The following is a 24,790-nucleotide window of genomic DNA, read 5'->3' as shown; positions in this document are numbered from 1 at the left end:
CAGTTCAAGGCAGACCCACGACCCCTCCCGGGAGCCTTGCCAAAGGGCAGCCCCAGCCCTGGCTGGACTCTTCTCCTTGAAATCCAACCAGGCCCGTCTTCTGCCTGGCCGGGCAGAGCTCTGACCTCATCCCACTCTAGCTCACAACCCCCCAAAACTCCTCATCACCTGTCAAACCCACCACACACAAACCCCTGCCCCCAGGTGCCACCCCATCTTCCAACCTCGCCTGCTGTGCTCTGACTGCCCCGGGCTTCCCTGGGGTCCTCACCACGCTCCCACAGTTCCCGCAACTCTCTCTCTCTCTCTGTCAAATAAACAAATAAAATCTTTTAAAAAAATAAATAAAATAAAAAATAAATAAAAGAAATTACTTAAAGAAAAGAAATACACATCTCTCCTGGGCTTACTTCTTCCCCCTCTCTACCTCTAATTAAACCATAATTGAGCTTGCTGAGGGCAAGGCAGTGCCTCACCTCCTGCCCTAGCCCAGACCCCACACCCAGTAAGCACTCAGTGACACTGAACTGTGCTCCCACTGTGATCTGGCTGGATAAGGGAGCCCACCAAGCCATCGTATCCTGGTCTGAGGGTCTCAGAGCTTAGAACCTGGAAAGAGATGCTTGTTTTGTTTTGTTTTTGTTTTTTGAGAGAGAGAAAGAGAGAGAGCGGGGGGGGGGGGCACACAAGCCCAGGGATCTGCAAGGGAGAGGGAAAAGCAGACTCCCTCCACCCTGCTGAGCAGGGAGCCCAATGTGGGGCTGATCCCAGGACTCTGGGATCATGACCTGAGCCAAAGGCAGGCACTTAACCGGCTGAGCCCCCCCAAGCGCCCCCTGGAGGAGATGCTGATTATTGCTCACTCTTCTCTCCAGCTCGCATCGAACTTTCTTGAGTCCTTAGTTTAGGCAAGGAAGACATGTTGCAGTGGGTTCCAGTGTGGGGTAGCGTGGATCCTGGAGGGCAGGGAAAGAGCTGTTTATACTAAGGAAACGGGCTGGGTTAGGAGATGGGGCTGCCTTCCAATGCTGGGGAAAGAGGGCAGGGTGAGCCCACTCCCCGTTTTGCTATGCACCCCCATCCGTGATCATCCAGCCCATTGTTGTGGCTAGAATGACTTCTGGTTCTTCTGGCTCAGGAAGGTGCCCCACGGACCTGTTTTTCTCCCTGATATCTACACATCAGGCGTACATGCCGCTTCCCCACAGCACACAGGAGAATAATGAGGCACAAGTCAGCTGCAAGAGAAAGGGAGCAGGGGTGGAAGCAGCACGTACACATGCTGGTGTTGCCAGGACATGTTGGTGACCTGACCTTGGAATAGGTGGTTTTCCTGTCTGTCTCCTTCCAGCCTGGGAACAGATCAAGGTCTCCAGATTAAGATAGAGAGGACTAATGTGACTGCTCCTTGGAAAATCAAGTGTGCTTGGCCTGAGTTTCTAGCATATAATTCGAGAGTCACTGGCGGTCGTTGAGTTCAACTTCTACCTTTTACAGGATAGGAAACTGGGGCTTATCTGGCTGAGCCCGGCCAGGCACCCAGTCTTCTGACCCCAGCAAAGAGTCCATCACCCGTCATGGCCCAGGGGCGCTGCAGTACGGCTGCTGCCTGAGTCACCTCTACCCTGACAAGTCCCAGGAAGCATCTCCCTTTCACAGGTGAGGCGACCGGCCCCAAACCACACGCGAGTGAGTCCCCGTTCTCGATTTCCTCGAACCTTCGCTACACCTTGTTACAGGCCAGCGGGCAGCCCTGTGGGAGGCCACCTGTTGACCACCGGCGTGAGCAAACCCGCGAAGCCACCTATCGCGGAGACCCAGGCTTGCCCGCGCGGGTGGGAGGAGAGAGCGCGCGGGCGCCGCGCAGGGCGCGTGCGCCGCAGCCCCGGGCTCCCATTGGCTCCTGCGGATTGGGAGGCGGGGCCGTGCGTGTCGCGCTTCCTCCGCCCCAGCTTCCGCGTCGCAGTCCCGGGAGCTGGTTCCTGAGCGGGTCCCGGAGTCCTCGCCCACTTCAGGGCGGGAGCCAGAGCTGGGGGTCGGGCTCAGACCCGGAGCGTGGGCTGAAGCGGCGGGCACTGACTCCCCGCGAGGTGAGTTTACGGCGGCGCCCTGCGCGGGTTCCCGCCCCGGGTGGGAGGAAGGGCTCCGTGCCCTGAGCCGGCATCCCGGCCGGCCGAGCTTCGACCCCGCTCCTGACCATCAGTGCCCTGACCCTTCCCACCAGCCTCGACCTCGAGGGGGCTGAAGATCCACTGCTCTGCCCACCGGTGCCTCTAGCTAATGCTGTTCACTTTCGCAGATCAGCCGGGACTCCGCCCTTCTTCAGTGGGAGCTTGAGGAGCTCCCCAACCCTCAATCCCTGGACCCCCCAGTAACCGTTCTTTCTCTTTCTCTCTGCAGATGGACGGGACAGAAGGCAATGCTGGGCAGCCGGGCCCCGCTGAGCGGTCCCATCGTAGCAGCGTGTCCTCCGTGGGAACCCGAGGTGGGTCCCTGTCCCCATCCCCTCCTATCTGTATGGAGCTGAGGCCCCAGCCCTGGGGAAGTGGCCCTGGCTTGTCATCTCTTTCATTAGAGAGAATTTTATGTATTCATTAACAAATAAGGTCTATGGAGGTGTGGAGAAGTGATAGAAGACAGAGCTGCCGCTGGGCTTTGTCACTAGGCTGTTGGCCAAGGTGGGTTCTGTTCTTGAAATTCCCGTTTCTCATTTGTAAAAGGAGCAAGTCTTGCTGAGCTGTGAAATTCAAACAAAATCTCATGAATGGAAAGGGATGCGTTCAGGTTCTTTGATTTCTTTCTCGCAAAAAGCGGTTTGAAAGCAGGGGTCATTATTTTCATTTTATAAGGAAGGAAATTGGGCCCTAGAGAGATTATTAAGTCACTAGGTCCTGGAGCCTGTCCTGCCTCAGTTGTCCCTACCTGAAAAGTGAGTCTGAATCACAGCCTCCTGGAGATGATTTTATGGTCCGTCAAGAAAGTAGCGGGTATGGCTGAACAGACTGGAAATCCGAAATACGCTTTCACTTGTGTCAATGATAAACTACGCCTTTGCCTTTCATAGGCTTCACCCGCATTTGACCCACAGCCATGCTTTGAGAGAGGGGTGTTCGCCCTGCTTTACAGATGAGACAATTGACATTGTTGAAGTCAGCCTGCTAGCCAGGGCCCAGGCTAGGACTGGGACCCAAGTGTACAGGCCTCCAAGCTCCATCTCTCCCACAGTCCCTCAACTCCAGGGATGGGGAATTTGAATCTGGCTGCTCTTTCAAGGGTCTTCCTTAGGCACCAGCTTCCGAATAAGAATGCTATGGGCTGTCACAAGTAAAACCCAGCTTTTTAGACTGTATTTCTCCTGGCCTCTTTTTTTTTTTTTTTTTTTAAGATTTTATGTATTTATTTGACAGAGATCACAAGTAGGCAGAGCAGCAGCAGCAGATGGGGTGAGTGGGGGGAAGCAGGCTTCTCACTGAGCAGAGAGCCCGACGCGGGGCTCGATCCTAGGACCCCGAGATCATGACCTGAGCCAAAGGCAGAGGCTCAACCCACTGAGCCACCCAGGTGCCCCTCTCCTGGCCTCTTTAGACAGTCCTGAAAGACTATGTTATTGAGTCCTGAGGCATGAAGAATCGTATGGAAGCTGAGCCCTGGAAATTGCTTTACCCCGGGGCAGCCTTAGGAATCCTCAATTCCGTCTTAGGCTGGGCCAGAGAGAGACAGCCACTCGCCTAAGCATAACAGTGGGTTGGCAGCTCTCCTGCTTCCCAGCCTGATATGCCAACTCCTATAATCTCAGGATGGGTTCTGCCTGTCTCTGCCTCAGTCCCCACCTGTGGAATGTTCTCTGTCAAGGAAGAAGCCCAGCAGAGTCCTTGGGGCTGCCAGGAAAGTGTGTGGGAATGCAGTGGCCAGCCTTTGGGAGTTAGGGTGGGGCTAGGTTGGTTCCTGGGCCAGAGTTGCAGGATTTCTGGGTGGTTTGAGGGTCTCGAGTAAGTCTTAACAGCACTCTTCACAGGGTCCTTTGGGGCTGCTGGGGCTCTGCCTCTGGGTGTAGCCTTGGTCACCCCAAGGTGCAGGGAGAGGCCTCCAGCCCCAGTGAGGGGTAGAGGGGTTCCATGCCTAGGGAGCAGACCCAGCTGACCCCGCCTAGCCTCCGTTGCAGCAGCTGATGTGCTGGTGTACCTGGCGGATGACACAGTGCTGCCCCTGGCCGTGGACAACCTGCCCTCGCTCAGTGCCCACGAGCTGCACCGGGCTGTCCGTGAGGTCCTGCAGCTCCCGGACATCGCCCTGGACGTCTTCGCACTCTGGCTTGTGTCCCCTCTGCTGGGTAAGGCTTGGCTGTGAGAAGCCCAGGCTGGAGGGTCAGAAGGGCAGTGACCAGGGGCTGGGGAGGGGGCCGCTTCCGAAACCTCCGGCTGCTGTGCATCAGGAGAAGGTGAGACCTAGGTGGGACCTACAGCTAGCCCCCACTTTTAGGGCCCGGAGCCCTGAGAGGACACCTGGCTCTTCTGCGACCCCTCTTCTTTCTCTCTGCTGGTGGCCGAGGAAGGGTCAATCCTGGCCCTCAGCCTCCGTGGTGCTGGAGCCTGGGGCATCGGGGGAACAGGATTAGGGGACAGGGAGGGAGGGAAGAGATCCGTGTTCGTGGAGCACATGTTCTGTGCTGCAGCCCGAGTGGGCATTTCTTGAGTGAAATCCCTCCTTACCCTCATGGCCCCGGTCTGTGCTGCAGATGAAGAAGGTGCGGTGTGGAGTGATGGGTTCCGGGAGTAGTAGGACTCAGATCAGAGTGGCAGCCTGGTTGGCCCCCCGCAGCCAGCCTCTTTGAACTGAATCCTGCTTGAGGGCAGGGAGGAAGGTGGGACCTGGCCCGGGAAGCAGCCAGCCCCGCAGGTGGGGAGGGCAGGACAGGCAAGAACCCGGCTTTCCTGCAGCCCTGCTTGGCTTCCCCAGGACCACCTGTGTCTTGGCCTTTCAGGCTGAAATCCCAAGGCGGGGGCGGGGGGGGGGGCAGGAGTGGGGGAAGGGGAGGTCTCTGGGGCCTCCGCATAGAGCCTTCAGCCTGCTGGTTCACACAGGAAGGGGGTCAGAGGAGAGGATGCCCCAAGAGGCGCCAGGGCCGGGCATGTCTGCTGAGCTGAGATACTCTCCTTTCTTGTAGAGAACAGGGGCAAGAAGCAGGTGACGGGTCCCTCAGGGCCCCGAGGGGTGACTTCTTTCTTGAGACCGATGGGATTTGTGCCTCTGCCCTACAGGGAGGATCTGTCCCAGCCTAGTGGGGGAGGGAATGCCCCTCCCATGTGTCTCCATCCTGTCCGTGCCCCCCCACCATGGAAGCTTCCTGTACAGCTGCTGCTCTGACCCCCCCTCTTCCTGCTGACACGTCTTCTCCATCCGTTCCCCACTCAGCTCAGCTGCCCCTTTCTCAGCCTCCGGGTCTTGGCCCAAACGGTGGGCCCCTTGGTTTGTATCTTTGGGAAGCCGGGGGGTGGCTCGCCCCTGTGCTGCCTCAGGCTCCCTGTCCCCGCAGCTGGGCCTCTTGTCTGCTCCTCCTGCTTCCTCCACCCCCACTCCCTCATCGCATTCCTGCTCCCTCCCACCCCGCAAGAACATGAATGGGCTGCCTGTGTGGCCGGCAGGGTCACTCTGGGCCACCGCCCTGTTGGGGACGAGAGTGGCTAGAGGCTCCAGCATGAAGTCAGCGCCCACTTGGTTCCCAGGCTGGGTTTCAGGAGGGCCGAGAGGCCATTTCAGCGCTGACTCAGGTCCCTTGGAACCCTTGGCTACCCCTGACTCAGTGGGGTAAGCAGTGGCAGATGGCCCGGGGCTCTAGGGCAGGGGCAGGGCGCTGTTGGCTGGAGCCGCACTGCAAGCTGGATGTTCGGGAAGTTTGTCCTTCTCAGTGCCTTTGTCGCTCTGTATGGAACCGGTTCCAGGGACCATCAGTTTCATTTGGGTGAAAGTCTCCAGATGGGAAGGCCCCATCGGACACCGCGGGGCCGGTGTCGTGCTGTGATCCTGGGAGTCCTCTGAGCTGCTGGACGGGCTGTGGGCAGAAGGAAGGGCACCGTTGTCCCGGCTCCACTCCCCTCCTTAGTGTCTTCAGGGGTCCCAGCTGGTCAAGTACGCTGTTCACTTCACAAGTATGTGTAGAACCACACAGACACACACACACACACACCCCACTTCGCTGGCTGGCACTCTAAGCGCTGGGGACACTGGGTCGCTCTCAGGTCCTCGCAGTCTAAAGTCTGGTACAGGAGCTCGGGTCCTGGTTTAGCTGCTGACTCTTGGGGGCTTGGGTGGGCACTGTCCCTCTTTGGGTTTCAGTTTTCCACCTGTCCTTGGATGGTCTCTGTGCCGTCCAGCTCTGGTGTCCTGGGAGCGTCCAGGCAGAGAGCCCACGGCGGCCCTGCTGAGTGACCAGGTCGGTGGGGCTGCAGAGGGAGCCTCTCCTGGAGGGGAGAGGACGCTGCTGCTGGGGTTGCAGGGCCAGTGCCCCCTCTGGGGAGGGGTGAGGCAGAGATGGGGACACATGGGTGTGGTCAAGGATCCACGTTGGATGGGGGATTGAGGAGCCACTGGGGAGTGTGAATGGGAGAAACGGAGAGAGGGGTGTGAGGAAGCTGATGGCAGGGCTGGGTGGGAGAGGCTGCGGGCAGGAGCGAGGCCCGTGTGGGGGTTGTGGTTCCTGTTTCGGGTTAACATCAGGGACCAGATGGAAGTCCAAAGAACAGAGAGGGGGACTCTTGGCTTTAAGCTTGTGGGATAAGGCACTGGACCCTCTGCCCTCTGCTGGGAGGTCAAGAGGGGAGCTAGGGGTCAGAAGCGAGGTCGGAAGGCAGGGGAAACCAGGTGATGGCATAGATGTTGCCATCCCCTGCTCCTTGACCTCCGGAAGCCATGCTCATTCATCACTGATTGCTTAGAAATGACCTCTGCTTCTCAAAGGCCATGGTCACTGGCACAGGAGATGAAAGCCCTTTCTCATTACTGTTGAGTCTTGGGCCAGCTGGCTGCCCAGTCAAGGGGCTGGGCGTGAGTGGTGCACTTGGCCATTCTGCCCACCTCCGTGAGGGCCTGTGGCGGGCCAGGGGTACAGCAGTGAATGGGACAGAGCCACTCTTGTTGAAGTGACCTGAGGATTCACTGGCTAGTGGGGCAGTGACAGGGGGTGACATCAGATAGTGGTAAATACCGTAAAAGTAACCAAATCAGTGTGCAGTTGGCGTGGAAGGTGACGGGGGGCTGCCTTGGTAAAGGGTCTGGAGAAGGAGACACTAGAACCAAGACATAAGTCAGCCAGCCACATACGGGTCTAGGGTGAAGAGAGTCTGAGGCAGGAGGAACAGGAAGTGCAAAGGCCCTGAGGCACCGACAAGCTGGGAAGGTTCAGTGACTGAAGGGAGGCCTATATAGCAGGAGCAGAGTGGGAGAGGGAGTGAGAAGATGGGCTGGGGAGCTGGATGGCGTGGAATGGATGCTGGGGCTCCGGGGGGAGATGCTGGACATGGGGCCTGCTGAGGGGGAGGCCCAGGCTCTGCCAGGGGCAGGGGAGGGTGGCCCCTCGGGCCTTGGTCACCAGCTTTGTGTTCTGCTTCCTAATGGCCCCGGGGGGTTCATCTGCACCTCCATCCCTGTCCTCGGGTGGCCGTTGTCAGTCGTAGCCTCTGTGCTCCAGCCGACCCTTGGTGCCAGAGGGAACGGTCAGAGGCTGGCGCTGCCTGGAGCCTGACCCTCTCTCCCTGGTGTGACTTCAGCAAGTAACTTAACCTCTCTGAGCCTCATTTCTCCCTACGCATGAAATGAGGATAGTGTTACCACAGGGCAGATGCACGTCATCTACTTGAAGTCCTTCTGGAAGCTTCTATCTGCTCAGTTAATGCTGGCCATGACTGGGGCACAGGGGCAGGGGGTTTAGTCAGTTGAGTGACCCACATTTGGTTTCAGCTCAGGTCGTGAGATCGAGCCCTGCATCAGGCTCCATACTCAGTGGCAAATCAGGGTGGGGGTGCAATCTGCTTGAGATTCTCTCTTTCCCTCTGACCCCACCCCACCCCCTGCATGTGTGCACACATGCTCTTTCCCCCTCTCTCTGTTGCTCAAATGATAGATAAATAAATCTTAAAGCCACCGACCACGACTGCCACCACCACGTTGCTGTGTCCTCGGGTGGCCGTTGTCCCGCTCAGAGGCTCAGACGAGCTGCTTCCTCTCTCTCCCGCAGAGGTGCAGCTGAAGCCCCGGCACCGGCCCTACAAGCTGGGCCGCCAGTGGCCCGAGTTGCTGCTGCGCTTCACTGACGCGCCCGACGACGACGTGGCTGCGGGTTAGTGCTGGGCCCACCTGGGCCTCCCCGGGCAACCACAGCTGCTCCGGGGACCCGAGGCTCCTCAAAGCCAGAGATCGGGCCCCCGGGCCTCAGTTACCAGCTTTTACGGGTTCCTTGGGGGGAAGGCAGGAGAGGGTGGCGTGGGGTGATGTCGAGATAAACCAGGTGTCCCACTCTCGGGACAGCCCTCAGGTTCTGGCAGTTGTGGTGCAGGAAGGCGGCACTGGACCTGTGCGGGGAGAGGGCTGGGCCGGACCGGGGGGCCGGGCAGTGACCCCCAGCCTCTCTCCTCAGATGAGCCTTCCCTGCAGTTCCGAAGGAACGTGTTTTTCCCAAAGCGGCGGGAGCTCCAGGTGAGACCGTGAGCCCCGGGTGGGACCACCCATCTCCGGGGTCCTGTGTCCCTAGACCCCTGGACATGGGTGCGGCGGCCCAGCTGAGCGGCCCTTCCCCACCCCCCCGGCCCACAGATCCATGATGAGGAGGTCCTGCGGCTGCTCTATGAGGAGGCCAAAGGCAACGTGCTGGCCGCACGGTACCCGTGCGATGTGGAGGACTGTGAGGCCCTGGGCGCCCTGGTGTGCCGCGTGCAGCTCGGGCCCTACCAGCCAGGCCAGCCCACAGCCTGCGCCCTGAGGTGAGGGCCAGTGTGACTCGAGGCAGGGGCCTGCGGCGGGGAGGGCTGCCCTGGAACCCTACTTCCACGCAATCTTCCAAGATCCGGAGTCAGGAGACCTCGGCCCTAGGGCTGGCCCTGACACTGTGTGGCCTTGGGCAAGTCACCCCACCTCTCTGAGCCTCTTTGCCAGCTTTGTCCCAAACTCCAGGGAGGAGGCTCCATTCCTCAGACACCAGCACGCGGGCTCTGCGCTTCCCCCTCCCTCAGCCCCGCTCCTCACTGTGCGAATTGACGATGCCCTGGGAGCAGACCAGGCCGTTCTCAGATCTCCGTGAACCATGATCCTGAGGGTCACAGATAAGCCCAGTGGAGAGGAACTTCAGCACAGCCTGCTCCTAGGCTCCCCCCACCCCAGCACTGCAGGGAACAGTGTTGGGGGAGGTGATGTGCAGAGACAGGGCCCTGTGCCGGGGGACTGGCAGCCGGGGCCCCACATGGACCACCCTGCTCACTGAGCCTGAGGGCTCCCCGGCAGGGGCTGGTGGCCAGAGGAAGTCCAGCCCCGGGGTGTGTCTGCTGCTGTTGCCCCTGATGGCCGGCGCAGCCCAACATGTGTCTATTTGAGGGACTTTGTTGACCTGAGTAACGGAAAGGTCCAGAGGTGGTCCAGGTGTAGTGGGCTCCGGTTGGGTCCCCAGATACCTGTCCTTGGTCCCGTGGCACAGCCCATGCGCTTAGGGCCGGCTCGCGCTCAGGCAGGCCAGGGAGCCGCAGCAGTTCCGTATTGGCGGGAGAGGTCTCTCCCCTCACACACCAGACTCCTCAGACTCACTCCAACATCCTCTTCCCCTGGCTGAGCCTCAGGTCCACCCAAAGGGGACACCGTGGCCAGAGTGGTGATGGGCGGGCCCTGAGCCTGCACAGACCCATAGATGGGAGTGGGAAAGGCCAGGTTTCTAGATGACAGGCGAGAGTTGTTGCTGGAAGAAGGGATGTGGGGGCACAAGCAACAAAAGTGCCCCCGGGAGCTCCGAGAAGGGTGATGGCCCCCTAGACACCCCTCCTCACACCGCCCTACCTCAGCCCTCCCTCCGGCCCGGCCGCATTTGCCGGTGGCCTGGGGCGTTTGGTCGTCCAGAAGGCATAGCACAGCCACCTCCCCTCCGAGGTGAGAATGGCATCCTCCGCGACACTCGGTGCCAGGTTCAGGCCAGTGCCCTTCCATGCAAGTAGCGGTTAGCATCCTTATTTGATCCATGGAGAACCTCCGAAAAGGTGCTCGCTGCTCCAAGACAGAGCTCCGGCTGTCAGCCTCGCGGCCAGCACACCACCCGCACCACCTGCCTGGGAGCCGCGCGGTTATCCTGAGCTGCCTGCTTTACGGTTGCGTTACTGGAAACCTCTTTTCCTTCTCCAGCCTGTGCTGACAGATTGTGGGTTGGTGGTGGGCTTTGCTTTTGTTTTTAATATATCCGTGTTTGGCAGGAAGTACGTGGAAAGCTGTAGATCACTTGCCTCACGTTTTCTTCTTTGTCAAAGTTCCACTAACTCAGAAATCTAAACCTTCCTGACTCAGTGGTGGGGCGCTGTGCTGAAACCCTCCAGCCACGGGCTGTCTGAGCAGGGGGGCTGGCTGCAGCTCCCCTCTTGGTCTCCTGGCCTGCCCTTTAGGCCAGTCACCCTCCAGGCGTGCTTGCTGGGCCCGCGGTGCTGGTCCGGGGCCGTCCTGATCTGGGGCCTCGCTTGCCCTTGCCCAGGAGCAGGCCACACCCTGAGGCCCTCAGCCCCGGAGCCCCTCCTCATGCCGGGGCCCCATCTTCCTTCCTCTGCAGGGAGAAGCTGGACTCCTTCCTCCCCGCCCACCTCTGCAAGCGGGGCCACGGGCTCTTTGCTGCCCTCCGGGGCCGAGGGGCCAAGGCGGGCACAGGCGAGCAGGGACTGCTGAGTGCCTACTGCCAAGTAAAGGAAGCGGCCGGCAGTGACGGCGAGCATGGGGCCTCCCTGAGCCCCCACTACCGCGCCTACCTCCTCAAGAGCCACGAGCTGCCCTTTTACGGGTGAGCGACTCCCTGACTGTCCTCGTCACGGGCCACTGCAGCCCTGGGCTGTCCCCTTCCCCTGACAGCCCAGCACTCTCTCTTGGCCTTGGCCAACACAGCCTACCAGGGTGCCTGTCCCTGCGCCAGCCAAGCTCTGTTGTCACGTGAGGTGTGTCTTCACGCCAGCATCTTGGGCCCCGCGGGTACCAAGCTAGACCTGTCCTCCCGTCACAGGCCAGGCCCCCAGACGGGTCCTCTGCCTCCACCTGCCACAGCCGCGGTGTGGGCGGACCTGCTGACCTTCTGTTGAGCCAGTTCTGCCCTCACGCTGTCCACAGTGGCTCGGTGGCTCTCGTGTACCTACTGGTGGCCTTTTCGGCGCTACCAGTAACTTGGTAGCAGAGAGGCCTGGCCCGTGCCTGGTGAGGCTGACGTTCCGATGGGACAGGAGACGGCAGCAGAGGTAGGAACAGACTGCAGGATGGCAGGGTCCACAGCCAGGTGACCAGTGAGGAGAGCGTGATAGTGCTCCGCTCGGGAGACATGGTCAGGTGCCGGAAACGCTGCGGGCAGAGTAGGCAGAATTTGCTGGACAGACGTGTGGTGGAACGAATGAAGACAGGGAGATGGGACTTCAGGGGGTCTGGTCTGTGCAACTGGGGGATGGCGTCGCCAGCTGAGGTGTCCTGGGCCAGGGCGCAGGCTGGGGAAGGTCACGGGTTTGGTTGTGGATGTGTCAATCTGGAGATACTCGCTACATACTCGGTGGCCATTCTGAGCGGACTTGTAGGTTTCTGAGTCTAGAGTCGGGTCATAATTGGTGGGTATCAGCATCTGGGTGGTTTAAGCCCGGAGCGCCAGGATTTGGCCCAGGAGGTGGGTGTGGACCAGGCGCAAGGAGACCCCAGGCCAGCGAGGCGGGTCTCTAGGTCTGGAGGCGGGTCTCTACAAGCCAGGCCGAGGGGAATGCAGGCCAGGAGGAAGTGCCCAGGCGTCCCGTGCTGCTGCTTCCCTGTCAAGTTCAACATCCCCTGTGCGGCCGATAGTGGACCTTGGCTCCAGCATCACGGGGTAGCCGGGGGTGGAGGAAGAGTGAGAACAGACCGGAGACAGCAAGTGTGACCAGCGCCTTCAGGGGTCAGCGCCATGGAATGGAGGCAAGAGATCCAGCGTTTGTGGCTGGAGTGGGAGAGAAGGTCTTTCGTTTTTATAGTGGGTGAAATGCGTGTGTGCAGACAGCAGTAGCGGGTGACCGTGGGTAGGCGAGGGCAGGCAAGCGGCTGCTCTGGGTCAGTTCAGTGATCTGTGAAGTCGGCATCTCGGCCGTGTGCGGACCTTGTCGAGGTCTTGCAGGAGTGAGACTCTTCATGGGAATCAGAGGCGGCACGTGCTTGTGTCCAGGCCCGCCTCGGTGCAGGGGTGCAGGCAGGGGTGCAGGCAGTCAGACAGCGGGACTCGGCGAGGGCTCTGGCTGAGCCTGGCGCAAGGGGGCAACGGGCCAGGCAGCCAGGGGAGGTTGAAGGCCGTGACAGGACCGGGGAGAGGGCGGCGGCTCGGTGACATGGCATGTCAGGGCCCTACACCGTACCCTTCCCAGTGTCGAGCCCCAAGGCCTCCTGGGGTGGGGCCCCCCACACAGGTGCAGCCGGACCCCACTCCTGCTGAAGGGTCTTGGCCTGACAGTGGGCTGCAGGGCTCTCCCCACCCTGCCATGGCCTGGCCGCCTCTTGCAGCCTCAGCCCGAGTCCTGGGGCTCCTGGCCGTTCCCTGGACATAACTGGCTACCCCACGCCCAGATTCACGCTCTTCCCTCTGTCTGTGGTGCGCACCCTCCCCTGTGCCCCGCAGTTCCTCCCCTGCCCATTCACACCTTTCTGTCCTGCATGACCAGCACCGATGCCGCCACCTCCAGGAAGCCTCCCTCCCGCCCCACTCTGTTTTCACGGAAACTTCAGTTACCAAAATAGCTTAAACGTCTCATGTGCCCGGGACAGGGCCTGGCCAGAGCACCATGGCAGCAGAGCCCAGACCCTGGACCGTCTTTTCCTGGTGCCTGAGGTGACAGGCTAACAGCGGTTCCCTCCCCAGGTGCGCCTTCTTCCACGGTGAGGTTGACAAGCCGGCCCAGGGCTTTCTGCACCGGGGCGGGCGGAAACCAGTGGACGTGGCCATCAGCCTGGAGGGCGTGCACGTCATTGACAGCAGGGAGAAGGTACCTCTAGCTCACCCAGGGTGGGAGCTGGGTTGGGGGGCAGGGGGCCTCCCTGGAGAGGGAGTGGGGCCCTTACCCAGGCCTTCGCGGTTCCCCTGGGCTCATGGTTGGCCTGGAGGCAGACTGGATGGCTGGTCCGGCCTCCTGTCCTCCGACGTCCCTGGGGCTTTCGGGGGCATCCAGGAGCTTCCTGGGGGTCTGCTGTAGATCAGCCTCTCTAGCAAGCGGGCAGGGGGAGGCTGCAGCTGGGATTAAACCTCTGAGCGGAGGGAGTCCGGCATGGTCTGGCCGCTCTGTTAGACCAGTGGCTGGAGACTAGTTTGCGTTTTCCAGAAAAGCCTCAGGACCAGAAGCTCTCCTGAGTCCCGCTTCTCCCCGCCACCCCCACCCTCCGTGTTTGGCACAGGCTGTCTCTAGGTTCCCTGCATAGGTCATGTCAGCATCCCACCCCATGGGGTGATTTCTTTGCACTCGGGCAGGAGTCTCTCTAAACCAGCAGGAAGGTGTGGGGTGACTGCTCCTTGTCTCCGGAATGGGACCCCAGCACCTCCCTATACTGGTGCTGGGCCCAGAGCCCAGCTTCGCCTCCTGCCGAGATGCTACCCAGCTGGTCTTCTGGAAAAGGTCGCCCCTCCCACCCACATCTTCCTGCACTTGACCCTCCCAGCTGTCCCCGGGCTTGGCCTTGGCCCACAAATGAGAAGTGCTGCGGGTTAGGCCTACCCAGACCGCAGCCCCCCCTACCCTGTGAGGGTCTGACGAGAGCAGGGGCACCTCGAGAAACTCATAGGAATTTAGAGTCAACCTCGGAGGTAAATAGCCTGGCAGGTCATCCCCTCCTGGTGGCCCCTGAGTAGGAAGGGGAGAGGAGGGGACTCTGCTCAGTTGAAGCCAAGCCCTGCGTCTCCCTCTGGGCAGCACGTCCTGCTGGGCCTGCGCTTCCAGGAGCTTTCCTGGGACCACACGTCCCCCGAGGAGGAGGAGTCTGTCCTGTGGCTGGAGTTCGATGGGGACAACGAGGGCACACCTGTCAACAAGCTGCTCAAGATCTACTCCAAGCAGGTAGTGGGTGTCGCCTGCACGGGTAGGGGTGGGGTGGCCGGGGCTCAGGGCGCCCCAGACTGTTGGAGGCTCCAGGCTGGCCCACAGGGGGTGAGCCGGCTGCTGAGGGCCTGGAGACCCTGGGAGCTGACATCCGCTGAGCTGGGGCCACCATTGAGAGTCAGAAGCTTCCCGGTGCTTTGTGACCAGCCTGCACTGGCTCCCTATCCTCAAGTCCCCCCGGGAGTTGGGTGCTCTCGGAGGAGGAGCGGGCATGGCAGGGCAAACGCCCCACCGTGCCTGTGTCTCAGTCCGCTCACCTAGCCCTCGCCCCCGCCCCTCCTGCTCCCAGCCCTGGTCATGGCACAGGCCTCCCTCCCACACTTCGTCCTTTCGTCTTGGCACTGACATGGGTCGGGACGCCTGTCCCTGAAAACACACCTCCGCCCCAGCCGCCATCTGGGGTCTCTGGACCCTCCCCTCCCCCTCGGCACCTCTCTGCAGCCAGTCCTCACCCCTGCACCTCCCAGCCGCAAGCCCAGCGGCCCCTGCTTTGCCAGAGTGCACACGCCTCTGTCCTCCATCCCCTTGACCTCAGAGAGGTCAAGAGCTCAAGCTTGACCATGAGCTCTTGGACCCTCCTGTCCCCTCACATGGCTCCTGTGACCCACTGCCCTAGCGTCCCTGAGCTCTTCCCTCTCACAGCTCCGATCCTCGGCTGGGCCCATCTTTCTGCTGATGACTCCACAACTTCTACATCACTAGGCTAGACTTCTTTTTTATTTTTATTTTTAACATTTAATTTATTTATTTGAGAGAGAGAAGGAATGAGCAGAGTGGAAAGGGAGAGGGAGAAGCAGGCTCCCCAGTGAGCAGGGAGCCCGATGCGGGGCTCGATCCCAGGACCCTGAGATCATGACCCGAGTCAAAGGCAGACAATTAACCAAGCCGCCCAGGTGCCCTAGATCCCCCCTCCCTTTTTTTTTTTAAAGATTTATTTATTTATTTGACAGAGAGAGAAATCACAAGAAGGCAGAGGCCTAACCCACTGAGCCACCCAGGCATCCCAATCCTTTTTTTAAAGTAAATGTTTTATTGAATTATACATAGAGACAAGTGGCCAAATCCTAAGTCTCCCAAATCAGGTTTTCCCGAAATAAACCCATGTAATACCTTTCAGGTTGCAAAATAGAACCAGGACCCCAGAAACCTCTTGAGCCCCCTCCCAGGCCTCCCCGCCAAGGGACACCCCATCCTGAAACAGCCTTATTCCACTCTTGAGTCGTTCCACCTGGTTTGAACCTTCTAGCAGCAGGTTCTAGCCGCAATGCGATCCCTTCTGTCTGCTCCATTCTGCTCCGACCTCACCGCAGGCAGTAGCGGCTCGACCTTTCGAGCTGCTCTCTGGTGCACCAGCATCCAAATTCACCACTCTCACATCCCATCACTGAGGGACACTTGGGTTTCCGGTGTGGGACCATTGCCAGCAGTGCTGCCACGATCATGGTCACATGTGTCCTGGGTGCGCGTGCGCGGGTGGACACTGGGGAGCGGAAGGGCCAGGCCAGCAGGTCAGTACGTGCTCGCTGGGGCGGACATGGCCAGCTGTCCCCAGCAGTCGTGCGGATGCGAGCGCCCTGCCCCGTCCGCTCCCCAGCCTGGCCCATTGTAGCCGCTCTGGAGGGAGAGTCGTGCCATCTCCTTATGTTTTTGTCCTTTATTTTTCAGTCCATTTCATTGAGGTGTAATTTACAGCCATGTTAAGAGTCTGTTCTGATGCATTAACATGCCTGTGTGACGGCACAGTCGGGCGGAGAACAGCGGATTTGCTAATATCTACCCAGCCACAACGTGTCTGTTCACACCTTTTGTCAGTTTTTTATTGGGGTTACTTGTGTCACTCTCCAGTGTCTGCATGGCCATAGTTGGCATTTCCACCACACCCCCACCAACCCCGGGAGCTCCAGGCGCTCCGCACCCTTGCCCACCACGTGGTCTGTGCCAGTCTTGTCTGCCAGTCCCACAGATGCCAGAGGGTGACCTGCCACTGCCACTTCCATGCCCTTGTCCTCGTGACCCATGATGTCGAGCACCTTTCCTTATGCTCATTCACTGTCCAGACATCATCTCCGGCAGAGCGTCTGCTCAGGGCACCGGGCCATGTTTTCACTGGGTTCTTTTCTTTCCGAGTTGGGAGCGCGTTCATTCTGTATCTGGCATCCTTTATCAGATACATTTTGCAAATCTTTCAGTCTGCAATTTGACTTGTCATTTTCTTAATTTTTTTGAAGAGATGTTTTTAATTTTGATGGAGTCCATTTTATCAGTTGTTTTTTGTTTTTTTTTTTTTCTCTTTTTTTTTTCTCTTGTGCTTTTGGCTTCCTCGGAAGCCTTTGCCTAACCCCAAGTCACAAAGATACTCTGTGCTTTCTTCTAGAAGTTTTTGAATTCTTTTTTTTTTTTTTTTTTAATTTATGGGAGGCTGGGTGCCTCAGTTGGTTACTCGTCTGCTTTTGGCTCAGGTTGTAATCCCTGGGTCCTGGGGTCCAGTCCTGCATCCGGCTCCCTGCTCGGTAGGGAGTCTGCTTCTCCCTCTGCCTCTGCTGCTCCCCCTGCTTGTGCTCTTGCTCTCTCGAGCTCTGTCACATAAATAAATCTTAAAAAAAAAGATTTGGGGGGCGCCTGGGTGGCTCAGTGGATTAAGCCGCTGCCTTCGGCTCAGGTCATGATCTCAGGGTCCTGGGATCGAGTCCCGCATCGGGCTCTCTGCTTGGCGGGGAGCCTGCTTCCCTTCCTCTCTCTCTCTGCCTGCCTCTCTGTCTACTTGTGATCTCTCTCTGTCAAATAAATAAATAAAAATCTTTAAAAAAAAAAAAATTGGGGGCATGTGGGTGGCTCAGTTGGTTGTGTCTGCCTTCAGCTCAGGTCGTGATCCTGGGGTCCTGGGATTAAGCCCTGCATTGGGCTCCCTGCTCAGTGGGGAGCCTGCTTCTCCCTCTCCCTCTCCCCTTGCTTGTCCCCATGCGCTCACTTTGTCTCTCTAATAATGAGTAAAATCTTTTTAATAAGATAAAAAGATCTTCTAAATTAATAATAATAATAATAATATAGTAATATTACAAATGTTAACAAATATTAATATTAATTTATACTATTAATACTTAATAAATAAAAAGATTTTATTTATTTGAGAGCGAGCACGTGTGTGTGCATGTGGCGCACAAGCAGTTGGTGGGGGGGCAGAGGCAGAGAGAGAAAAGCAAACTCCTTACTGAGCAAGAAGCCTGACATGGGGCTCGATCCCAGGAACTGGAGATCATGACCTGAGCTGAAGGCAGATGCTTAACTGATGCCCCCATAATTCTTAATAAAATTTCAGAAACTAGGTGTTTTATAATTTTAAGTCTGTGGTCCATTTCAAGTTGCTTTTCTATGTGAAGTGTGATATGTAGCTCAAGATTCTCTCTCTTTTTTCTTTCTGTTCCAGTGTTACTTGTTGAAAAGACTACCCTGTCTTCATTGAATCGCCCTTGTGTCTCTGTTGCAGTTCAGTTGGCTAAGGTGTGTGGGTCTGTTTCTGGACTATCTGTTCTGTGCCCTTGATCTCTGTGTTTATTTTTCACTAATATTACTGCATTGATCACTGAAACTTCATAGTAAGTCTTGAAACTTGAACTTTGTTTTTTTTCAAATTTCAAATTTTTGACTATTCTCATTCCTTTGCATTTCCATTTAAATTTTAGGATAAATGTCTTGATTTCTACCCTTCCCCGAAAAAGCCTCCCGGGATTTAGATTAAGATTACATTGAATCTGTAGATTAATTTGGAGACAGTTGACATCGTAAGTCTTCTAGGCCATTGATTTGTGTGTCTCCATTTGTCTTTGATTTTTTTCATTAACATTTTAGAGTTGTCAGCATACAGATACTGAATGTCTTCATGTCTTGTATTTTACTTACCCCTAAGTATTGCTTTGCTTTCTTTCTCTTTGTCGTGCTACAATAGATGGCACTTTTTATTTTATTTTATTTTTATTTTTATTTTTTTTAAGATTTTATTTATTTATTTGACAGAGAGAGATCACAAGTAGGCGGAGAGGCAGGCAGAGAGAGGGGAAGGGAAGCAGGCTCCCTACTGAGCAGAGAGCCCGATGCGGGGCTCGATCCCAGGACCCTGGAATCATGACCTGAGCCGAAGGCAGAGGCTTTAACCCACTGAGCCACCCAGGCGCCCCTAGATGGCACTTTTTAAAATTTATTTTTATTTATATGTTTTTAGTGACATAAAACTGTATTCTTCTCTAACATAACATTATGGGTAGGCGGTCTAGTCCAGATCTGTTATTGGGAACTCAGAGTCCTTTAATCTTACTGCCTGCAATGCATATTCTCTTACTCTTAAATTCACCTCATGGGGGTGCATGGGTGGCTCAGTGGTTGGAGAGTCTGCTTTCAGCTCAGGTCATATGATCCCAGGGTCATGGGATTGAACCCATGTCGGATCCCAGTTCTGGGGCAAGCCTGCTTCTCCCTCTCCCCCCCACCCCTGTTTGTGTTCCCTCTCTGGCTGTTTCTCTCTATCAAATAAATAAAATCTTAAAAAAAAAAAAAAAATTCACCTCATGGTCCAGGATAGCTGCTTCAACTCCAGCCATCACATATGCATGCTAGACAACAGGAAGAAGAGGAAGGGAGGAACACTGTGACTTCATTTCAATTTTCAGTTGTTCATTGTGATAGGTAGACATGCAACTTTTGTTACCTACATACTGATACATCCTGCCACTTTGTTAAACTCACTCACTGGTTCTGACAGTTTTGCTGCAGATTCTTTGGAGTTTTCTCTGCATCAGTGAACAGGGACAGCCATGTTCTGACCTTCTAGTCTGTGTGCCTGTGTCTGTCTGGCCTGATTGCTTTCTCTTGGACTTGTAATACCGTGCGGAGCGGGTGTGGGCAGACATCTGGATGTGCTCCTGACCTCAGAGGGAATTACATTAATTCTTGCTCTAAGTTAGTATATTGGCTGCAGGTTTTTCAGAGACACTGTCATCAGGTCGAGGAAGTTCCCTTCTGTTCCTGGTTTGCCAAGCTTTATCTCGGATGGATATTAATTTTGTCACACGTGGTGTAGTTTCAATGGCGGGCTCCCTGCACCTCGGGGACCGCCGTGCTGTGATTGAGGCTTTGTCCCAGGGGCCTTAGAGGGCTCCCTCTTTGGCTTACAGCCCTGGGCCTCTGTCCCCGCTGGCTGCCCTCCTGTTCTCCAGCCCACTGCCCACTCTGCGTGTGGGGTCTCTTGGTGACAAAAGGCGGGTGCTGGCTGGGTTGTGTTCCTTCAGGGAGGCCTTGGGCTACACTGGACGGGGGCAGGTACCAGCCACTTCTCTGTCCCCGTGGGGCCATCCCCCTGGCCGCTGACCCTGCTACTCCTGGGGGTCCCTTTCTTGGGGGTACGGATCCGCCTCGGTCACTGCCGTACCCCACGGCCTGTCGCCGCACCAGCACGGGGTGGGTGCTCGGTAACTCAGGGACGCCACCGCTGACAGCTTTCTGTCTCTGGATCCGTCCGACCCCTGGGGTCCCCATCACGTGGTGTCCAGACCGTGCTCACTGACACCCGGTCACCTCTCCTTTTCTGGCAACAAGTGTTACATGTCAGGTTTGTTGAGAAGGTAGCGTGGTTGAGGAAGGGGCCGGAGGGAGCCACCCGCCCGCACCCCGTGCTCGGACCACCCCCTGCCTCCTAAGCCTGCAGGTTCTTCTCTCAGCCAAGTCTCCTCCGTTCCTACAGCCCAGCAAGCCCCGTCTGGGCCCGCTGCCTCCCGTCCTCACCCTCCGGTTCCCGCTGAGCTCTCTTCCCCCTCCGGCCCGACGGCAGCAGCCTGGGGCGCTTGGCCTTCCTGGTCTGGGCCTTCCGCCTGGGAAGCTCTTTCTCACCTGCCCCGCCTCCCAGAGCTGAGACGGGGACCCCTGCTCCTCCCCCAGGACTGACATCCATCAGGACTGCCCTGTCCCCCGGCCCACAGGCACCCGACTGCCCCCTTCCCCTGCCTTTCTGGTGTAAGTGTGGTAGTTTCGTCTCTGCCCCCCCCCCCACCCCCCAGCAGAAGGGGGGGGGTCTGTCTCGCTCCACAGAGTATGGAAAGGCTGGGTCTCAGGGAGACCTCAGGTGGCCCCTCTCTCGTCACCAGGCCGAGCTGATGAGCAGCCTCATCGAGTACTGCATTGAGCTGAACCAGACTTCAGAGCCCGCCGCCCCCCCGGAGAACGTGTCCGGCGCCCCCTCGGCCACGGGCTCCCCGCCGCCCCCCACTCAGCGCCCCCCTCTGCGCAGGCAGGGCAGCGTGGTGAGCAGCCGCCTCCAGCATCTCTCCACCATCGACTACGTGGAGGAAGGTGAGCATGTGCACACGCTGCGGGGAGCCCCGGGGACTGCGCACTGGGGGTCCAGCTGGCAGGGACCTAATTGGGGGGAGGGGGCGAAGCCAGGGGAGGGTCGTGTCTCGTGAGCTCTGGGTCTCCAGCAGGGGAGGTCCTTTTCTGTCCTGGTCCCTGCCGTGTCCACAGATGTGTTCCCCACGGCTGTGTCCGAACAGGACACACTGGAAACTCCCGACGTCCGTTATTTGAGGTGTGGGTACAGAAGCAGCGGGGCCACGTCCGGTGGAGTCAGGGCCGCGGGTACACGGACGGTGTCTCAGACCGTGCCTGGGAGCAGACACATTTGTGGAAGAACTGGTGACATCCGGAAGGTTGTCGTCCAGTCAACTGTGTGGCAGTGCGGTTCGTTTTTTAATTTTGGCAAACATGCGGTGGTAACGGAGGGAGCCAGCCAGCACCGGGAGAAGCCGGAGGAGGGCATCTAGGAACGCTTCATTTTCTCATCTCTGGGCCTTCTTGATAAATCCAGAATTATTCCAAAATAAGAAGCTTTTATTTTTTTGTTTTAAGATTTTATTTATTTACTTGACAGAGAAAGACACAGCAAGAGAGAGAACACAAGCAGGGGGAGAGGGAGAACAGGCTTCTCATGGAGCAGGGAGCCCGATGCGGGGCTCGATCCCAGGACCCTGGAACCATGACCTGAGCCAAAGGCAGATGCCTAACAACTGAGCCATCGAGGTGCCCCAAGGAGGTTTTTTTTTTAATTTTTATTTTTTTAAAGATTTTATTTATTTATTTGACAGAGATCACAAGCAGGCAGAGAGGCAGGCAGAGAGAGAGGAGGAAGCAGGCTTCCCACTGAGCAGAGAGCCTGATATGGGTCTTGATCCCAGGACCCCAGGATCATGACCTGAGCGGAAAGCAGAGGCTCTAACCCACTGAGCCACCGTGAGGCACCTGCCCCCAAGGAGGTTTTAAATGCAGTAACTAAGACCTGGATTTAAGGAGCAAGATGTAGGGGCTCCTGGCTGACCCAGTCAGTAGCGCATGGAACTCTTCACATCGGAGCTGTGTTTGAGCCCCATGTTGGGTGTGGAAATAAATTTTATTTTATTTTAAAGATTTTACTTATTTATTCGACAGAGAGAGATCACAAGTAGGCAGAGAGGCAGGCAGAGAGAGAGAGAGAGAGGAAAGGAAGCAGGCTCCCCACTGAGCAGAGAGCCCAATGTGGGGCTCGATCCCAGGACCCCAGGATCATGACCTGAGCCGAAGGCAGAGGCTTAACCCACTGAGCCACCCACGCATCCCCTGCTAATTATCTATTTTTAAAGATTTTCTTTTTTTTTTTTAAATATTTGATTTCTAAAATCTTTTTTTAAATTTTATTTCTAAAATTTATTTCCAGGGGCGCCTGGGTGAGAGAGAAGGCATGAGCAGGGGGAGGGGGTTTGGTCCCAGGACCCTGAGATCATGACCAGAGCTGAAGTCAGATGCTAGATGCTTAGCTGACAGAGCCACCCAGGCACCCCAAGCATGTCATTTTTATAATCAGGAAAAGCAAACAATTTTTCTGTAACATAACCATTTTCTACTATTGTAGTCTTCCTTAGTGTGGCTAGCAGGTGTAGTATTTCTTTGGTCTGTTCTTGAACCAGTTTGAGCAGAAGCCCCTGGGACAGCGTGGCTGGCCCGGCATCGTGTGCAAACCTGGGTTTGCCTGTGATTCGGGAGGCCGGCCCCACGGCTGGACGAGCTAGGGTCCCCGGCTCCGATGGCTCGCGGCTGCAACGAGCGGGGGCTCCGTCTGATCGGGCTCTGGCAGGAGCCAGCCCCCGGCGCCTCTGGGGTCCTGGACCGCCGCCCCCCCGGGAAGCCTTCCCTCAGCGCAGTCCTCCTCCTCCCGTGACAGGTCAGCAGATCAAGCGGGTGAAGCCGAAGCGCACCACGTCCTTCTTCAGCCGGCAGCTGTCCACCAGCCAGGGGAGCTACACCGTGGTGCAGCCCAGCGACAGCCTGGAGCAGGGCTGAGGGCCGTGCCCCGGGCAGGGGGAGGGCACAGGGGGAGGCTGCCCCTGGACCTGGCCCAGCATTCGTCTCCCAGAGGGGCAGGACCGGGCTGCGGCTCTGGTGTGGGGCAGGGGGGCTCCCTCGGGAGGGAAGAAGTGGCTTGTGCCTGTGAGGGTCCGCGGCCCGCACAGCTGGCGGGGGGACCCCCGCAGGGTCCCGCCTGCCCTTCCGCTGGACTCCGCCCCACGGCTGTCTCAGGACCGTCCGAGGAGGCTCTGGCTGCCTCCTGCCAGCCAGGGACTTGCCCTTGTGCCCCTCTCAGGATGGACAGTGTCCCCTGCTCTGCGGTCCTCGGGGGCAGCGCTGACGGCAGGGGGCCACCGAATAGGATTTGGGACCTGTAGGTCCAGTGTGGGTCTTTGGTCCTTTCCCTGGACGCTGGTGACCACATCCCCGCATTCCTCGGCCGCATTCCACCCACGCTGCATGTCCAGGGATGGCTCCGCCGGGCGGCAGGGAGGCAGGCAGACAGGGTGACCGGCTCTGGCTGGCTGGGACTGGAGGGAGCCAGGCAGGGCCTGGCTCGGGAGCCCTCTGTGCCCTTCACTCATGCCTTGTGGTCAGGACACATTCTGACCGGAAGGAAGTGCCTTTTTGCCAGTCTTTGGGGACAACACAGTGCCGAGAGGTGGATGTCCTGTGTTTGCTCTTTTTTTTCATCTGCTCCAGTTCCACGAAGCCTGGGAGCTCCAGGGTAGCTTGAGGAGGAGGCCCCCACCCACCTCAGAGCTGCCTGCTCTCCCTCAAATGGCGCCGAGGTGTCCATCCGCCCAACCCCGGGGGTGGCCTATGCATAGGGACGTCCCGCTTGAGCTGGTCTCCTCTTTCCAGGGACATTGTAAGGAGGCTGGATGTGGGTTGGGCGTAGCTTTGCCCCCTGCTTCACCCTCCTGGCTTCTCCCAGAAGAGCCAGAGGGGGTAGAGGAGAGCCGACCCAGCCCCTCTGCACCTCCACAGTGGGTCCACGGCCCTCCCGGCACTTCTGAGACTTTCCACAGGCCCAGCCCCGCTGAGCACTGGGCTCTGCTTTGCCCTCCCTCCCTGTGGAGAGCTCTGGCACAGGAAACACAGACTGGCCTGCCGGCTCAGATGCTCCGAGGTGGGCTTGCCTCCGGCAGCAGGGACTCTGATGTCGGTTATAATAAATGGGCGTCCGCAGCCTTTTGGAATTTCCCACCCAGAGGCCATCTCCTCCCCCTTCCCGGAGTCACTGGACCGGAGCGGCCCAGCCCGCCTGGCGCCCAGCCCTCTGGTTCTTTCCTCCCACTCGATGTTTAGACCCAGGTGAATGCTTATCTGTCTGCTGGGCTGGCGGCTGGCGGGGGTGGGCGCGGGCACACATGACTTGTTTTCACTCTTCAGTCGCTCCTCTGTTATCTGAGCATCCCTTGTGTGCCATGACCTTTTCTGCCTGCCCTTTAGGACAAAGCAGTATTTTACCAAGTGCCCTTTGAATATTCTCATTCTTTTGTATCATGTGACTTCTTAATAATAAAATAAATTTCCAGCAAACTTTGGGTGGCTTACGTTATGAAATAAACTAGTGTGTTAATTACACCCTGGGAGTCCATTACAGGCTGCTGGCTTGCTTTGTAGTAAATATTCATCAAGGTACTCAGCTCTGTGGGCTGCCGAGCTGAGCTCGATGGAAAGCCCAGAGGGACATTCTCCAGTCTCAGTGGTTGGTCAGGGACTCCCAGGCTGAGAAGGTCCAGGAGGGGATTGGGGGTTCTTGGTGGGAACCAAGCAGGGAGGTCTGCAGGGAGGCAGGGGGACAAGGAGCTGACAGTGGGCAGGCTGGAGCCTTTGTCCCTGTCCCCTGAGCCTAAGCCATACAGTCAAGGCCTGTTAGACCCCCTGCTGCCCCAGTCCTCCTCACATCCGGGAATGGGGGCCCTGGGCACAGTCTGGACTGCAGCACCTCCGCTGAGAGGCCAGAGAACCCAGGGGGTTGGATTCTCTTGCCCACGCTGAGGGCTCCTCGTGTCCTGGGCCTGGCCAGGGGCATCTTGTTTGCCACAGATCCCGGTGTGGGTAGGCACGGGCTTTGGCCCTGGGGGTAAACACACCATTTGGGGTCTGCAGTT

At 57.8% G+C, this 24,790-nt stretch overlaps 1 protein-coding gene across 4 annotated transcripts; it reads left to right on the top strand.

Annotated features, from left to right (window-relative positions):
- Positions 1-1,834: 1,834 nt before the first annotated feature.
- FRMD8 (FERM domain containing 8) lies at positions 1,835-24,227 on the top strand. 4 transcript variants are annotated; one of them, XM_059401641.1, is made up of 11 exons: positions 1,835-2,090; positions 2,401-2,485; positions 4,151-4,330; positions 8,231-8,332; positions 8,630-8,688; positions 8,806-8,972; positions 10,787-11,011; positions 13,082-13,205; positions 14,124-14,267; positions 17,734-17,807; positions 20,441-20,528. In XM_059401641.1, the coding sequence occupies exons 2-10, from the start codon at positions 2,401-2,403 to the stop codon at positions 17,767-17,769; spliced, it is 1,122 nt and encodes a 373-aa protein (XP_059257624.1). In that variant the 5' UTR covers positions 1,835-2,090; the 3' UTR covers positions 17,770-17,807; positions 20,441-20,528. The 4 variants fall into 4 exon arrangements, with proteins under 4 accessions (XP_059257624.1, XP_059257621.1, XP_059257623.1 ...); XM_059401638.1 differs by lacking the exon at positions 17,734-17,807 and adding an exon at positions 22,546-24,227 and having other exon boundaries at positions 1,846-2,090; positions 20,441-20,645; XM_059401640.1 differs by lacking the exon at positions 17,734-17,807 and adding an exon at positions 22,546-24,227 and having other exon boundaries at positions 1,850-2,090; positions 4,166-4,330; positions 20,441-20,645.
- Positions 24,228-24,790: the final 563 nt, after the last annotated feature.

Source organism: Mustela nigripes, chromosome 1, assembly GCF_022355385.1.
Source record: "Mustela nigripes isolate SB6536 chromosome 1, MUSNIG.SB6536, whole genome shotgun sequence".
In the NCBI taxonomy this organism is placed as follows: Eukaryota; Metazoa; Chordata; class Mammalia; order Carnivora; family Mustelidae; genus Mustela; species Mustela nigripes.
This window is presented reverse-complemented; position numbering and strand designations above follow the sequence as displayed.